The following is an 18477-nucleotide window of genomic DNA, read 5'->3' as shown; positions in this document are numbered from 1 at the left end:
CAATATTTGTGGTGTAGGAGACACACGGAGAGCCACGTGTGTGGATGGACCCCCAGCGCAAGTCCGTGTTCGTGAAGGTAGCGGGTAGGTACACACAGAACAATGACGAACCAGAGCCAAACGTATAGCCGAGCGAGCGGGACCGGGAACAAACAAGAACAAAGATACGACTGCTATTAATATCACTTGGACAAGATTAGTTACGATACGCTGCTAAGTATTCTTGTATGATTAGGGCTAGAGAGACGGGGGAGAGGGAAGAAGAATGAAAGGACAAGGGTCGATGTGCGAGTAGGATCGAGAAAACGGGAGGTCTTCGCTGACAGTCAATTACAAGTCGATTATTGATCGGTTCGGGAAAGATGGCGAGTGAGAGTAGATCGATTCGGGGAAGGAGGGAATGGTAAATGAAATCGATCGAGAACAAGATCGGCAGTGGTATCAAAAAGAGTTACCGAATAACCATCGATACTTTTACAGACCAGCCTGTTGAAGTGTCCCTACGAGCCACGTGATTGCTCGAGAGTATCTTGTTTCTACTGCACGTAGTCGCAGATATTAAAATTGTGGCTCGGAGCTCTGGTTTGTCATTGGTCATGCATAATAATAAACGCGACGATCATAGATCACGCGCCGAAAACGATAGTGCAATTTTTTGCGAATTTTATCGCGCCGTGTGACAGGTTTAGTTGCATTTTTTTTAAGCTGCTTTATACTCGGTGTTTCATTATTGTCTCATTTTTACTTTCTCTCTCTCTTCCTGTTTCTTTTAAATATTGCATTTATACAATGTAGTTTACGAAGTATCAAGTGCTGCGAAAAGAGAAATTTCGTTTTTTTTTTGCGGTAATGAAAAATCTGATAGCTAGAATCTGAAATTGGCAAACATAAATGTTTACTGTCGTCGAGGTATTGAATGCGAACGTGAGGATACGAATAACTCGACTCTCACTATCAATGTAATTCAGCGTTCGTCTTGCTTTATATCTGATAAATCGTGATCGAGTGTTGGACTTAAAGCTAACCAAGAAATCTAGAAATGATTGATGAGACAGTAAGTTATACTTTGGTGTGTACTTATTGTAATTTATCAATATTCATGAAACAAATAAATATTTATATGCCGAGTGAAACAAAAAAATGAACGCTCGAGAGAAACGAAAGATTCCCAGCGAGCTTAACAAACAACGAAATATTCCGCACATACCTTTTTCTGAGCTGTAAAAGTAAATGTACCGCTTTCTTCCGGGATATTAACTGATTTTCGATGGAAAAGGAGTAGTATCTCTGGTGTCGACAGTAGTGGTATATAAAATATATAGTGTGTAACTTATATATATATATATATAAAATAATATTAACGGTCATAGTAGAGAGTATAATAGTATAAAGGCAATAGTAGCAAGAAGAGCGACAATAGCAGCAGCAACAATAATATGAAGACTTGCTGATAGAGAAAAATGTTAATGCTGATAACAATTACTACAACACATCAAATATATATAAGAAAGATAATGATAACATTAATTTGAAGATAAAATATATACGTATATATCGAGGATTAACGTGCCTTTTCCACAAATGCGATAATTAAGCAAAAGTACATTAATATGCGCGCATTCCTACGCACGTACGTGTTTTCCGTATCGATAAATATATATATATATATATATATATATATATATATATATATATATATGTATCATTAATTTTTTTTCGGCGATTATAATCTTTTAGAATACGTTTCTTGACGCGAAACTTGTTAATTTCATTTTCGTTTTTTTCGATGATGGTTATTAAACGCACTAAAATAATAAAAATTCATTATTTCAAAATTGTAATTAATATAGAGATACAGAAACACACATTATAATGTGTAAATCTGATAATGTGCATGCACAAAATAAAAAGCATTAGAGTTTAGGATAACTTGAGAAATTATTGAATCGTATAATACACCTATGAAACTATACGTTAAATCATATTATTTGTATTTTACGGCTGCTTCTTCAGTGCTTGCGCTTTAAGACTTTGATATTAGTTTTCTTTTTTTACCGTATAGAAGTTTATTTTAAAAAAGCTTTCTCTCCAATATTTCTTGATGTATCTCATAAAGCAGTTCAAAATAAGAGACTCTTATTTTCTTATATTTTTACCCTCCATTTTAAGCTGTTTAGTCATCAAAAACAGAGAAGAATATTTTCACAATTTCCTTGGATGAAATCAATATTCAATAAAACTTTTGCAAAGATATATTTCTTCTTGTAAAAATTAATCAAGTTCTCGCAATATATTTATTTATTTTTTCCAATTCAATAAAATTATAAAAATTTGAATTAAAATTAAATATGTAGAAATGCAAAATTATTAATCTTTTGTTGAAATATTTTTCTGTTTTAAATATTACGGAACTGGTCAATGCTGCAAATGAATACTAAAACTTGAATTAATAATGCATATATGTGTGCATATATGACTATATAAATGTTTAAATTTCTGAAAATACGATCTTACTGTCAAATTATGGCAAAGAAATTTTGCATCGTAGACATAGGACATGAAAGACGTAAACGCTGCGTATTAGGAAAGAAGGAAAATTAATGAAATGGCGGGGAGAGAGGGGAAAAAAGAGTGCATTATTCTATTCTAACTTGTCTAAAGGAATATAAAGTTACGAATAAATTAGATACATTAAATAATATTTTATTATCCCGTTTTGTACCGCACCTTTTTCTTGTACCGTCACGTAGGACGATAAATAGAAACAGAAGTTGTCTGCAATTATCGCGCGTGTATATGTGTCTGTGTCTGTGTGTGTGTGTGTGTGTGTGGGTGTATATATAATATTGTGTGCTCTCGTCACATAAATAATATATAAAAATAACAACAAATATCGTGGCCCTTGAGCTAATCGAAACTTCGAAAGTCGAAGGTGTTATGCCTATCACATAAGTAGTCGCTCAGATTCTAGATACGCGAATCTTTTCTCTGTTCGATCTTTCGCAACACTATTTACAAAAGATGCAAATATAATATACCTTATGGGATATTTTAGTTTAGTTTTTTTTTCATAAAAAATATCAATGCAACTTTGCGATATCGGTCGTCTACTCAAGCGACACATCCGAATTTCGCGCTTCATTTCAAGACGTCACTCATTCGATTCGCATTTTGTCAATCGTTGCAAACGAGACGCAATGACATCGAGAAATGATTATTTTGTCGCAAGACTCGAAAGAATAAGAAATTTCCCGGCAATTTGACGGTTCGAAACCGTAGTTAAATTCGTTTCATCGGCACGTTACCGGCTCGAGAGATTCGATTTCATTCGTGATATCTTCACGCTTACAACAAATCGTGACGTTACATTAAAAATCACATCGCGTTACATCGCCGCAGAATCGTACGACCGGTCTTTCTCTCGACTTCTCGTTAAATATTTGAGGTATCTCGAGAATACGACGGCGAATGGAGTTATTATCCGAGCTACGTCATTTCGAATGTCCGCCAACTTCCACTGTACAATGAGAAATTGGTATTTCAATCGCCAGCGATCGCAGAATTCGGAATCACATCGGATCTCGATCCGTAACGATAACGGTAACGTAGGTCTATGCGGCGTAAACACTCGATACACTCTCGACACCAAGAAATTCACCAAGAATTCGTCAGAGGGAGAGAGAGAGAAAGCGCGAGGAACAGAGGCAGAGTAATCTCATGCCATTCGCGGATGTTGCTGAGCCTGGTGTTGCTGTTGTTGCTGCTGCTGTTGCTGCTGCTGCGCAGAGTAATTTCTCTCGGTGTGCTCTCCTCTCTGATCTCTCTGCCATTCGCAAACCTGCGCTACTTCCTTTCTCTGTTGCTCGCTTTTGTTGTGCTGCCGGTGGTAGATGCTCTTGTGGTTGCGCAGACTGTTTAGACTGGAGTAAACCCGCTTGCAGATGTTACAGATCGGTTCCTTGCTGGGCCTGGTGTGCACGTTCTGTATGTGCCGCTTCAACCGCGTTAGGGAGGTCAGGTTTTTGTTGCACGGCTCGCATCGAAACTCATCGCTCGCGCCGCTGCCAGCCAACAGACCTGGCGGCAGAACCAGACACACAGGGGTTACTACTTTTGTGGGCTTTTGGCGCTCGAAACGTCGGGGGCACAGGACAAGTGGACGAGTAGACATTAGACCAAAGGGGAGGGGAGGGGGGGACGGAAAAAAGGGAGGGGCGGGGGAAGCGGTTCAGATAGACAGAGAGAAAGAGAGTGAGAGGACGTCATCCCCGTGCTTCTCTACGCTTCATTTTATTTTTTTTTTCCATTTTTTTTTCTAGCCGCGATCTCGTCGGACTCGCAATCGTACACCACCATTCCACACTCCTACACCCACCGTCGATAAATCGGCACCACCACAGTTGTCGCAGCTGAGAAAATATCGTGCGCCCGTGTGTGCTCTTTCTCTCTTTTTCTTTTCGCCTCTACTTGCCGCTTAGTACTTTTTTTTTTATTTTGCGCCTTATTAATCGAGCATACATCGTACCACCGTCACCCGACAAGCCGTGCCCAAATTTATGTTTACGTATGTGTGTGTGTTATTTCTTAAAACCACCTAAGAGTTATATAGGGGTGCCGCTGCTTGCGTCTGATTGCATGATGTAATGACGATTATTACGAGGAAAATGTCTCCTAACGCATCACGGACGTAACCATTGTCACCGTATCTCTCGTTTTCTTTTTTTTCGCTTTTTCGACCGTGAAATTTTCAAGATTTATCCGATTTCTCCGGATCGTTGTCGTAATCATCATCGTGATCGTCAATCCTTTCGTCGTAATCGTTACCGCCAAAGTTTTCGTCGTAGTCAATCTCGTCGTCGATGTCAATGTCAACGTTATTACCTCAATTTTTCTCTCTTTTTCTCGTATTACTTTGTCGTCATTGTAATTGTTCATCGTATTTATTTTTATCCACTTTTATTTTTCTCGATCGTTATTTCGGTTCATCTTTGAACAAGCCATGTCAATCTTGCTATTCTGTACATACTTTGATGTCCAATATTGTCAGGATCTGTATCTTCTCAATCTTTAATTCATTATTTCATTATCGCCATCATTGAACATAACAACGTTTCATCCCGCAATTAATCCGATTATCATTTATAATGCCGTGTAATAACGTATTTGTAATTGCTATTATAGTGAATATCGTCACCGTGTGTCCTTGTCTTTATGTCAATGTTCTTCAGTATTGCCATTATTGCGTCCGTTATTCGCGTTTCGAATATCATCGTCGTTTCTCTTTATTGTTGCATACTCGACATTGTTTTAATTTTTTCTTTCTCGCGACCGATTTCATTAAACTTGTATAGAAAATTTTATGGTAGATTTTTTTCTCAAAAAACGTTATGCAAGATGCGTTCTTCTCTATAGATTATACTAATATTTTTTTCTATAGATTCTGTTATAAAGCAATATATTAATAAAAAAGAAATAATTCCTGTGTTCGTTTATGTAGAAGCAACATCAAAAACTTCAATTACATAAAAAGTGCTGATTCATGACATAAGAAGTGCTGATAATTTCATATACAGTCAATATTGCGTAATTTCAGCGACATTGTCAGAGAGATGTAGAACGATGTAGAATGTCAACCGTATTATGTAAGACCTCTTTTTATGCGCGCTCCTCCTGTGTTATCTAATATTGCAATAATTTTATTCGATTACACGTTCTCTAAAGAATGATCATTAATTACTCTTTTTATAAAATAATCAAATTTAAATTCTCGATACACGTGCCGTCAAAGTGTAATATCGATCGAATACGATGACAATGGTAATAATTACAGTCTCGGAAAGTTCTTTCAATTCCGAAATCATGCAACATTTCTCTCTCTCTTTTTCTTTCTGTCTCTGTCTCTTTCTCTCTCTCTCTCTCTTAAAACAGATCGCATGACGCTTACTTTTTTCGGACGCAATTAGGATAACACAGTGCAAGCAGTTCCAAGGTTTCACAGCGAACAATCGTGAGCGATGAAGTTAGTGTTTCATGACTACCAGATATATCCATGTCGATATGCATATTATTTACAGCAAAATAGAGCGTAGTCTTATATATATTTTATATATATATATATATATGTACATATATACGCGTACGTGAATATGCGCAAGAATGTAGAGATATGTGCGAGCTGTACACAAATACGATATCTGTTTCTAATGAGGTGATGCGATGAAGCGTAATGTTTTCTATATTTCATGATTGATGGTATTTTCGCGTAGCCTTGAAGGCGAAAGAGCCGCCAACAGAAGTTCTTTCTTCTCGCGCGATATTTAGGCCGTGAGATACCGCTCGCTCATTAGAAACATTTCACTTTTTTTAATCAAACATCTCCCTTCATTCCTCGCCGTTTAGTCGACGACTTGTATACCGCGTGTTTTTTTTTCTGTATACGCCACGTTATAACAGTAGGGAACGCGCGCAGTGTCTCGAGCTTTTTTAATTTTTTTTTCTTAAAACGCTTTACGCAATTACAATCTCACGAATGCACAGGAACAATGGCATTTGTCTATGTCGAAACGAGTGCAATACGCGCTTGCGTAACACGAGTCTTCGCGAAACGTAATGTTATGTAATCTTGTAATCTGTAGAATTAATATCGTACTGTGACTGATAAAATGCTATGAGCTGCAATGTCAAATAACATCTGATTAGCGACTACTAATTCGGTGTATCAAATGTGTCAAATGATCCGCAGCATTTTTAATGAAGACTTTAATCTCACTTCAATATCGAAGAATATTTCCAAGTAAAATTAAAATTCTCTTTTTTCAATCATGCTATAACAAAAATCATAATAACAAAAATTCCGTATTTCTTTAAACATATGTCAACTAGTGAAATATTTTTGTCTCGAATATTTCTAAGTAAAAGTAAAATTCTCTTTTTTCAATCATGCTATACCAAAAATCATAATAACAAAAATTCCGTAATTCATTAAACATATATCAACTAGTAAAATATTTTTGTCTCGAATATTTCCAAGTAAAAATAAAATTGTCTTTCTTCAATCATGCTATAGCAAAAATCATAATAACAAAAATTCCGTATTTCACTAAACATATGTCAACTAGTAAAATATTTTTGTCTCGAATATTTCCAAGTAAAAGTAAAATTGTCTTTTTTCAATCATGCTATAGCAAAAATCATTATAACAAAAATTCCGTATTTCACTAAACATATATCTAGTAAAATATTTTTGTCTCGAATATTTCCAAGTAAAAGTAAAATTGTCTTTTTTCAATCATGCTATAGCAAAAATCATAATAACAAAAATTCCGTATTTCATTAAACATGTCAACTAGTAAAATATTTTTGTCTCGAATATTTCCAAGTAAAAGTAAAATTGTCTTTTTTCAATCATGCTATAGCAAAAATCATAATAACAAAAATTCCGTATTTCATTAAACATATGTCAACTAGTAAAATATTTTTGTCTCGAATATTTCCAAGTAAAAGTAAAATTGTCTTTTTTCAATTATGCTATAGCAAAAATCATAATAACAAAAATTCCGTATTTCATTAAACATATGTCAACTAGTAAAATATTTTTGTCTCGAATATTTCTAAGTAAAATTCTCTTTTTTTATCATGTTCTAACAAAAATCCCGTATCTCATTAAACATATGTCAACTAGTGTTGAAATATTTTTGTCTCGAATACGAATTCAGTAATGAGACATAACAAAACGGGTAAAAATCCAAATAAAGAGCTTGACGTAATTTGGATCAAATCAAATTTTGCTATTATGAACACAAAATATAATATCGTGTATCTGATTATTTTTATTGCCATGAATAAACATAGAGATTGTATTTGCATATCTAACATATTGAAATTTGAGTTCTACGAAATTACATGCATGCTTTTTTTAAAGTCCCGTCTAAAAAAAAATACATTCTATAGAATCTCGACAACTATATTACAAGTATGGTGCTTTATATCGTATTCACGAAATGACTGACGACTTATTATAAATGCCGAGGAATTAACACCGATGATTTCTTTGGTCTCGAATGAGGTAATCTCTCGCCAGAGGGGAAATGAACGACTAGTAATAAATCTCGCTGCACAATACTGTTGAGATATAATTACAATACATGAGCGGTATAGAGAGAACGTAAATTATAACACACTAATTAGTAGAACACATTTATACGACGCGGTTGCATACGTCCGACAAGCGGGGCACTGTAAAATCACCCTCCCTTCCCTCCGATAGTCGCATACATTCTGCGTTATATTATAAGTTTAGTCATTATGTTTGTCTTCTGTGATATGCATACGGAGACTCATCCTAGATCGGTGGCACCGTTCAATACATAACTTCGCATTGAGTCTTGGTATTTACGGTTTTCTAGCGTGATACTGGCTCTTGTGACTAACCAGGCTGTTTCTCGATTTATAGCATCTGCCGCACTGATCGCAGGCTAGAGACTGTGGCACGTAAAAGTGCGTGTCTGCCAAGTGCCTTTGCAAAGACCACGCGCGAGAAAAGGTCTTTTGGCACAAGTTGCAATAGGTGCGGTTCGAGTATTGAGTCTCTTCCTTGTACACGCGCGATGTATCCTGATGCTTGATTGGCAAGGAACCGTTTCGCGGTCGTAGCCATCGTAATTCCGTACCATAATTCGAGGATCTTCCGGACGACTGCTGTTGTTGCTGTTGCTTCTCTCGACGACAGTCGCGATCTCGATCCGTATGATTCTCGATCGTGTGATTCGACAGGAGGCAAGACTCGAATTCGTCCATCTTCGGCGAGACGGGTTCCGATTTCAGCACGACCTCCATCTGATCTTTAATGTTGTCTAAGAGATCGATTATCGGCAGCTCTTGCTGCTGATGCGCCGTCTCGTCGCAGCGATCTGCGTTCGTATCGCTTTGGTTCGATCGCTGTATTTGCCGTTGGTACTCGATGTTGATAGCGGACTGCCAACCCCCGTCCTCCTCGGCGACCTCCCGGTCTGCAACCAAAGAGGAGGGGGCTGAGTCCAACCGGATTCACGCGACATCATTTAGAGCACCATAACGAGTAACTTTTGGTAACAAAAACGAACATTTATTCTCTCTCTCTCTTTCTCTTTTTCTCTTTCTCACACGCATACACACTCTATGTCTCTCTGTCTACTATATACGTATTGGCTTTTGGAGTTAATTTTCGATTCTAAAATGGACATTTTCATTAAAGTGGGCCATGTATTTTTAATGTAAAGTCTCGAAGAACAGATGAGAGCGACGTTTTGTCATAAACGATAATTGCGAGACAACGAGAGTCGATAAATCTAGACTACGAGCGATTTGAGAAAGATTCGTTTTATTCCCGAAAAATTATTAAATAGACGTAGTTTATTTACGTAATATCATTTATGTAATTTATGTATGACACGAAAGATTATATAATATCAATTATTATTTCATACTTACAATGTTGAGTAGGAAAAAAAAATGTATCAAGATTGCTATATTAAAATCTACAACTTTGTCCTTGACAACAAAGTTAATTTGGAATGCTAGACAAATAAAATCCGTTGGCTGGATAGTAATTGCGACAAGTCAATTCAATCCGATATCGATACAATAATAATGCAGATTAATATACGTTGAATTGATTTGCGTGCCGGCTTTTGTTCGCCGTTTTCTTCAACATCCGTAATTTTTGCCATAAATAGCTCTCAATAGGATATTAATATGGCAAGTTTGATAGAATTATTCCCCCTGCTACACACGTTACTGGTAAGAATCCAGGAAAGAGGCGTTTAAGCTCGAGATTGGATGATGGTTGCGACCCGGCTTTTTAAGTCTATCGAGAATCTATCGATGCATCGGGGCAAACCTGACACTATGTAAGTAATACATTCATTGAACGACGGGACGCCAACGATCGTCGTCAACAGGAGAGCGCGGCGGTATTCACGACGCTTCTTTGCGGGATTTTACCCAGCCGGTTACCCGTGGCAACGCTACCCCACGTCGGTTCTCCGCTTCACCCTCCCTCTTCGTGTTTCGTGCCCCTCATAATCCTGCCGTGCGCGCGCGCCTCCCGGACCCCCGCATTCTCCCCAAAGCGTTCCCCCTCGCGATACAACCGAGAAGAAGATATATACGTAGGATGTGTATTATTCTTAATAACCCCTGTATGCCGTTATGCTGTATTATGACTGATGTTGACTCTAAGCGCGCAGAGAGAGCCGGCTACGATCGATAGGTCGTTCCGCTTCAGGTAAAAAGCGAATCGGGACGGAAAATTTGACGTTTGAAAATTTTAAATCAACTACGCCACGCGAATATCGAATATCTTAGCTATTTTTTTTTTTTTAAATCTAATCTAACTGTGTATGTAGTTGCCCTGAGTACGCTCGGATAGTGGTAATCGGTGGAGTTTATAAACTAGATATCATTTCGAACGATTTCGTCGTTTTTGCAAACTTATAATCGTAATGGAATAATCACGTCGTCTTTTTTTCCTCAAACGTAGCCGTACAATATTTTTTCTCTTTGCGTCCAGTTGCAGATTATAATTTTTAAATACAGCTATATATTTCAAAATAATAGGATTGCACGAAATATCAAGACTAGTTTTGATCGCCTCGTCTTGAAATTCGAGACAAGATCAAGACAAGATTTTTACATATAATTAATTATAAAGATTAAGATTGTGAAGATTACTGAAAATTGGTATATATTTGTAATTGTAATTCATAAAGACAACGAAAATATATATATTGTAGCATTTTGAAAAGTAAATGAATGACATAAATAGATAATAATTATTTTAAATCACATTAATAAATAATTACATAAATAAAAATCATTAATAAAGCCGAAATAAGAGGATATTTTTGCTATAAAGATTCATTCAAGTTCAAGACGAGAGATTTAAATTTTCGAAAATTTCAATTATCAATACAATATTTTTACGAATATCGTCTTGTCTCGAGCCTCGTGCAACCCTACAAGATGGATAGCTCGTATGAAACGCGTGTAGGAAAATATCACGAAACGAGAAATAACCCGTTCTTGGACTCGTCGCAATATTCGTACCCCTAGCGACGAGGTGTTCCCGCAATAGACAAGCATTATGCCGATAGGCACACAAGCGAATCTGTCTTTTTTCCTACGCTCGCTCGAGAAACGAGGACGTCGGGACTATGCGTATGCACGACGGGCGCGTTTATTCTCACTCTTCGCCCAAAAACCCGTTCGGACAAACGTAGAGAACATGTTTTACGATGCGCGAGAGATATATCTCTCACAAAGCCACTCGGAGTTTTCTCATGTAGATTGTGCATCGCTATTCTTAGCGAGGAGCATTCGTCGTCTCCTCTAACAGGCGCAAACACAAGCCGCGATATAAGCCAGTTGCACTCTTCTTTCCGCCTCGCGTTAATCTACATAGATTATTCGACGGGCAAATTCGACTCCGAGAAATATATCGAAGCGATTTAAAGTTTTCCTCGATTATGTAAACGTCTCGTTAGATCCCATCATTTTGGTAATAAAGTGCGCGCGATCGTGCAAAGCGGGGTCAATTGGGGTGGTCGCGATAGCGGAATATTTTTTAACGATAAACGCAATAATATGCGTTTAAGAAATCATTAATATAAGATGGTATAATATTCACTTTAATAAACATTTTGCGAAAGATGAGAATTACAACCGTTTATTATTATCGTACGATAATGTCATATCGTCGAATGACGTTACATCGCGTTCTTTATATTCATCTTCAATTTGATTGGTCGCTTCATTTTCGACTACATGGGCGATACTAGTGACGATTCTTGACCAAGGTCATTATAAATCCGCGATGTGTACAAATTTCAAGATTGCACCGCGCTTATATATATCTCCAATATGTGTGTATACCCTCTCAAAAATTCCAGATAAAGGAACACGTATCCGAATAGATAATCGCCGATAACATCAAGGAAAGTCTGAATAATAATCTATATAGTAGTGCCCGTAATCGCGCGTTGCAATCGTCATTTCTTTACGATCACAAAATATTATCCCATCGACTAATAGCGTGACATCGCTCTTTCGTATCGCGATTATTATGATTGATACGTCTTCCTAATCGACATATTTATGAGGAAAAGGGAAATGCTCGTTTGACAGATTTGTTGGAAAGATCACAAACGACATACAAGAGCGAAAGTGCAATCGTCGTGGCCTCTGCACCTTCCCCACCCCTTTCTTCGTCCGCCCTCCCTCCCTCGCTTCCCACTCGCCTCGCCATTTCTCTAACTGTTCGTCTCCCGAATCCCGCTTGTCTCTCTCTCCCCTCGCTCTCTGCCTCGTCCTCCGCCCCCGCACTTGACACACACACACACACACACACACACACACACACACACACACACACACACACACACACACACACACACACACACACACACACACACACACACACACACACACACACACACACACACACACACACACACACACACACACACACACACACACACACACACACACACACACACACACACACACACACACACACACACACACACACACACACACACACACACACACACACACACACACACACACACACACACACACACACACACACACACACACACACACACACACACACACACACACACACACACACACACACACACACACACACACACACACACACACACACACACACACACACACACACACACACACACACACACACACACACACACACACACACACACACACACACACACACACACACACACACACACACACACACACACACACACACACACACACACACACACACACACACACACACACACACACACACACACACACACACACACACACACACACACACACACACACACACACACACACACACACACACACACACACACACACACACACACACACACACACACACACACACACACACACACACACACACACACACACACACACACACACACACACACACACACACACACACACACACACACACACACACACACACACACACACACACACACACACACACACACACACACACACACACACACACACACACACACACACACACACACACACACACACACACACACACACACACACACACACACACACACACACACACACACACACACACACACACACACACACACACACACACACACACACACACACACACACACACACACACACACACACACACACACACACACACACACACACACACACACACACACACACACACACACACACACACACACACACACACACACACACACACACACACACACACACACACACACACACCAATATCCGTACACGTACACGTACCGTTGCACAGCTTTCGAGGTCACCTCAAGTTCATCATCGATAATAGCGCAGGCGAAAACAAGTAGCTAGACCTGGGCGTCTACCCGATAAGTACGTACTACAGATAAAAAATTCCGTCAGATTTGGTTCGGAGCGAATTTTCGTTTGGCCTTGGCGGGCGCCGCATGTCCATCCGAGAATACGTACCGTTAATACGGACAGGGGTTCCCTAACTTGGGTCTGCGCGTAATCGCGTGGATTCGGAAATTCGCGAAGAAATGATTCGATTCGATTCGATTCGACGAGGGATGATTTCTCCCCTTGGAGAAAAGGCACGATTCTCTCCGGACAATTTAAATAGAGATTCGCACGATTTTAAAGATTTAAACAACCTTGGCAAGAGTAAATCTATCAGGATTTAGGAGAACATTTCAAACCCACGATATTTCAAACTCCGAGTATTGGGATATAAATGTTCCAAGAGACTTAATACACACGGGTGACAGTTCAATTATCCGATAACCGAGCGAAATCATACACGATTGGGCGAGTGAAAATTGAATTTAACATGTAAAATTTATTCGAGCAGCGATGCTAATTTCAAGTATTAAGTCGACGATATCGAAACAGAATTAATTTCGCATAATCACGAGCTACGACACGATGGCTTATAAATCATTTGGACCAAGTTGCATCGAACATTTGCGATCAATCTTGATGTATATCGTAAGAAATGTCCTTATCACACGTTTCGATATATCGCGTTAAAAAGAACCATCCGACCATTTTTTCCCACACGTGACACACACGTTACGTGTAGCAGGATGAATGAACGGCGGGGATTTATGGGCGGGTGCAAAAAAATGAGAGTCACTGCATCAACACAATCGTAGCTACCGAGGCAGCAACGAAACGATGGAGAATGGCGGGATGGGAAAGGGGGGGAAGATAGTATAAAGAGGGGCGAGGGGCTCTCTATAAAAAGAGAGAGAGAGAGAAGAGGTGCTCCTGGTATCGAGTAAACAGAGCTACACGAGTGAAATGCACATCATTTCGCCACAGAAACTTACAAAATTTTGCGTGCCATTTATTCGCAGTATCGATAGATGGCGACGTGTCCGGATTTACGTTGCTCTTTGTAGACTTTTGGGTGTTACGCAACTAACATTTTTCGGCATTTTGGCAGCGCGAGTTTAAAAGGCGATCCGTACGTACGAGCGGTCGCGATCAAAGAGGGAAAAAAAAAAGAGGAAAATTAGATTGGCGTTTATATACGATATATATTTAGAATTTAGCGAAACACTTGCGTCCGAGTCGCAAATTTCTAGAGTAGTTTAGAATCCATTATAGACAAGATTAAAGCTAGCAATTGACTGTTTAACGTTTTGCCAGATGGATTTTAGATTCAACCTCCGAGATCTCTGTCGTTAAAAGCAAAATTTTTCATGCGTCTCGTATAATCGATACAAAGTAATCTCCTCTGTTCTCTTAATTCTACGAATTAAAGACGAAACTCGAGGAATAAAGCATCGTGCTCGGAAGAAACGGGTGGTTCACTTCCTTGTGGATCGATACACGCCTATTCATTATACATCGCTTAGAGCTGACATGCCGAAAAAGACAACTCGCGCGGAGCATCTCTCTTCAGCTTCTCCTCAGTTGACAAGAAGTATCAACTATTTGCAGAAAAAAAAGATGCGTAAAAAATACTCTCCCCTCCCTCTCTTTATATAGTGCTAAAAAGCGATAGAACAAATATTTGGTTAGCACCGATGCATCGAGACTTTGCCACGCCTCCTGATACACAAGCGCAGAAGGAAGATAAACCGCGCTCGAATTCAACCTCGCAATCGATATTTTTATGCCGCGACGGATTACCACCTATCTGCCTCTCTACGAAAGTGGTGCAGAGCGCAGCCGAAAAAGAAAAGGGGAAAAAAAGAAGGAAAATAATCGGAGCACACGTCGCCCTCTCAGATACGCGCGACGCTTTAAGCGCATCTTGGAGGAATAAATTGAGCGGACGAGAATACGCGGTCAAGAAGGAGAAAATCAGGCGAAAGAATATACGCGGATTTGATGCTCGTCCCCCGCTCCCCCCTTTCTCTTCTCCCCCTTTCCCCCGACTTTTATAGCTGGATTTTTCGTCGTGTTCCTTGAACGGTGCTATTTTGGAAGTTAATATATTTTACTTTTTACTCTCTAAACACATGCGAATTCATGCTGAACGCGAGGCTCTCGCGCATAAACCACATCGCCGCTTAGCATCTCAAAATATCGTCTTTCGCGAAACAGAATTTTTCTGGAGAGGCTTGAGGTGTACGCGAAAGTGAGTTGAAAAATAAAATGAGAAAACACTTTGCCAATACCCCGTGATTTGCTTGGGAGAGTTAATCGATACGTTGAGAATTAATAATATATAATTTAAAAAAATATGTCGATTCAACAAAGTCAATAATTATTACTAGTTTTGCACAAAACAAAGAGAACCTCAGTAAGACTCGAAACCGATTATGAGATTACACGGAAGATTATATCGGAAATACTTACGCGACGAAGCATGAGATTAATTAATGAAAGTATTTAGCCTCGCTTTCTTTCTAAAAAATATTCTCGGGACGTATACTTTTCGCGGATAAAAAATATTGGATATAAAACTAGGAACAATAATTTCGATTCAGCAGTGAATATTGATCGAAGGAAGTATCGAGAGAAAGGATTTCAACCGCGTTTAACTTTTGAAATGCCAAGATGACGGTTATTATATGCTTCTCTATTAAGACTTTATCGCGTGTAATTATCTATTTATATTTGAATAAAACCACATGTACAAATCAAGTATTTCAAAAATTAATCCGTGTAATATTCTAAGACATTTCCAGTGAAATTCCAACGCATTTTTTAAGAATACAATCCACGTGTCGCGTAGCTCTTTACGTTCTTCGTCCATCGGAAGACTCGTTAACATTCCCAAGATTCCCGTACGAAAGTGTAGTGAATATTTCTAAATTTTCGTAAAAAAAAATTGTGTATTCGGGACGAGATTTTTGCGCAGAGCCATTCCTCATCGATGAGTAAACGCGTTGCATAAATCGGTCTGACCAATAGCGGACCGAGCACCGCGTGGTATGTCGCAAGATATTCTTCGAAACTAGTCGGGGAGAGAGAGAGAAAGAGAAAGAGAAAGAAGAAAAAAGAATTATATCATTCTCTCGCGCGCCGAGAGAGCGATTGACGACACGGGGCGACACGACTCGTCGTCGCCGTCGTCGGCGCGTATACCCGGTGAGATATAATTTAATGTATCTAATGATTCGCGGAGAGAGTGAGTGGCAGGAACGTGAGTGGCATACCAAGGTCGTTGTATTTTTAGTTAGGCCAATGTTTAGTTGGCTACGTTCGTTCGTCGGAGATAGAGGGACTTTGAATTTTGCGGATAACATCTGCAGCCTTATCGACGCGGTCCCCGAATTCTCGTTCCCTCCCTCCTCCTCTCCCATTCCGCTTTGCCCATCGCCTCCACCCCTTCCCTCCCCCCATCTCCCCCGGTTGTGTGCGTGTATCGCCGCGAGAGATAAACTTTTTCAGTACTAACCTAGTATAAACCAGCCGTTCAAATATTAATCGACAATGCGAAGCCGCACCTGAATTTACGCAACCGACCGGTTGATTGTGTCGCGCATTTGTCAAACTTTTCTCACCCAAGGATACCTAGCGAGGAGAAAAAAAAAGATACATATATATGCGCGCACGAGATGCGAAAAATGCGTCAACTTGTCGCGGCCCATGACGACGTCGACTCGTTCTTGCCGCGCCAGCTCAGGCGCGAAAACGCACACATGATCGGTCCGAATTTTTTTCGATCTCCCCTCTCTCACACACATGTATACACTTACGCACACACGTGCGCGCGCGCGCAAACGTCGCCAAAATCCGCTTGTGGAAGGTCACGCACGCTCAAGTACGCCATTCTTCGTTCCCGTAATTATTCGTCATTATCTTTAGCGCGGAGAGGACGATATCGCACCTTGAGCCATACAATCGCGCCGTTACGTCGACGTAAGCAGCCAGCTTCGTCGCCGAAAGAGCCGATAACATTGTTGCACGACGATTCTCTATTACAGCTTCGTTATCGATGTACTCCTGCTTCTCGTATTCGTCTTTTAATCGTAGCAATTAAAAATTGCATGGCAAACACCGCGACATTTAAAATCCTACTCTTTCCTTCCGTGTTTTTTTTTCCGCTTTTGGTTTAATCAACCGTCAGTAAAATGACTTCATTATTAAAATGCATATATATATATGCACAGTTGTTTAATAGATATATAGAGAAGAATAGTTGACCTATCACATCCTCTTTTGCAATTAATTTTATATAAATATATGTCCGTACGAAGGATCCGCAGATTGCACAGAGTTGCAAGATGAAGTTTCGAGCGTCTTATCGAGTCGCGATTGCGCATCTCCTTTCTTTTTTTCTCCATCGTACCTGCACCCATAGCGAAACACGACGACGGCGTTATATCGGCGATATCATCGCCACGATATTGATTCTATTTCAAAACGTTAACACGAGGAAGAGGGGGATAGTACACCGATACGCAACCCAACGTTCAATCGAGCGATACAAGCACGGCAACGATCGATTATCGGGCAAATCGGCATATTTATAAGGTATATCGAGACGACGCTCAAAGCATCGTGCGCTGATCGTTGACGCTCTCGATCGAGGGAAAAGATGCAAAAGACACGCGTATACAACGTGGCCTCGTCGCCGCGTCGTCGTTAACCCCTTTCTCGAGACCGGATGCAGCCCTTTTGAGCGTCCAAACTCGCGATGAGTCGCGCCAAATTATTGCACAGTGATGCCAAGCTCAATCGATTAATCGCATTTTTTTCGCGTCGGTGTATCAATTAACGGTGGTTCTCGATGTTCGAGCGAATGTATCTGCTGCGGCCGACGTGCAACTTTTTTTTTATTTTTTTATTTTTTTCGCGCGATAGAATCGTCATAAAAAAGCGTCTCGCTCTGCCCATGTAACTTTGCTTCGTTCAACGGTCCCGATTACATTTTGCGGATGTATAAAGTGACTCGCGAGGAAATTGCTTGAAATGAATTATTCGATTCTTGCA

The 18477-nt window shown here is 39.7% G+C and overlaps 2 protein-coding genes across 23 annotated transcripts in view; one reads left to right on the top strand and one right to left on the bottom strand.

The window, feature by feature from the left end:
- The window catches only part of LOC145970020 (uncharacterized), a 137891-nt gene that overhangs the window by 40000 nt on the left and 79414 nt on the right, over positions 1-18477 (top strand). The window lies entirely within an intron of this gene.
- Br (broad-complex core protein) overlaps positions 1-18477 on the bottom strand; it is a 69960-nt gene that overhangs the window by 26979 nt on the left and 24504 nt on the right. For 4 of the 17 annotated variants that reach the window (XM_083096375.1, XM_083096379.1, XM_083096378.1 and 1 more), the window contains one exon: positions 7631-9008. The exons of 6 other annotated variants lie outside the window; for them this stretch is intronic. In XM_083096375.1, the coding sequence (XP_082952501.1) occupies positions 8392-9008 (617 nt within the window). In that variant the 3' untranslated portion in view covers positions 7631-8391. Of the gene's footprint in view, positions 1-2541; positions 4078-7630; positions 9009-18477 lie in introns of those variants that run through there. 7 more of the 17 variants (XM_083096372.1, XM_083096373.1, XM_083096374.1 and 4 more) reach the window with 5 other exon arrangements.

The sequence above is a fragment of the Camponotus vicinus genome, unplaced genomic scaffold (genome assembly GCF_025532165.1).
Source record: "Camponotus vicinus isolate PSW18456_S1 unplaced genomic scaffold, iyCamVici1.0 SCAF_4, whole genome shotgun sequence".
NCBI lineage: Eukaryota > Metazoa > Arthropoda > Insecta > Hymenoptera > Formicidae > Camponotus > Camponotus vicinus.
This window is presented reverse-complemented; position numbering and strand designations above follow the sequence as displayed.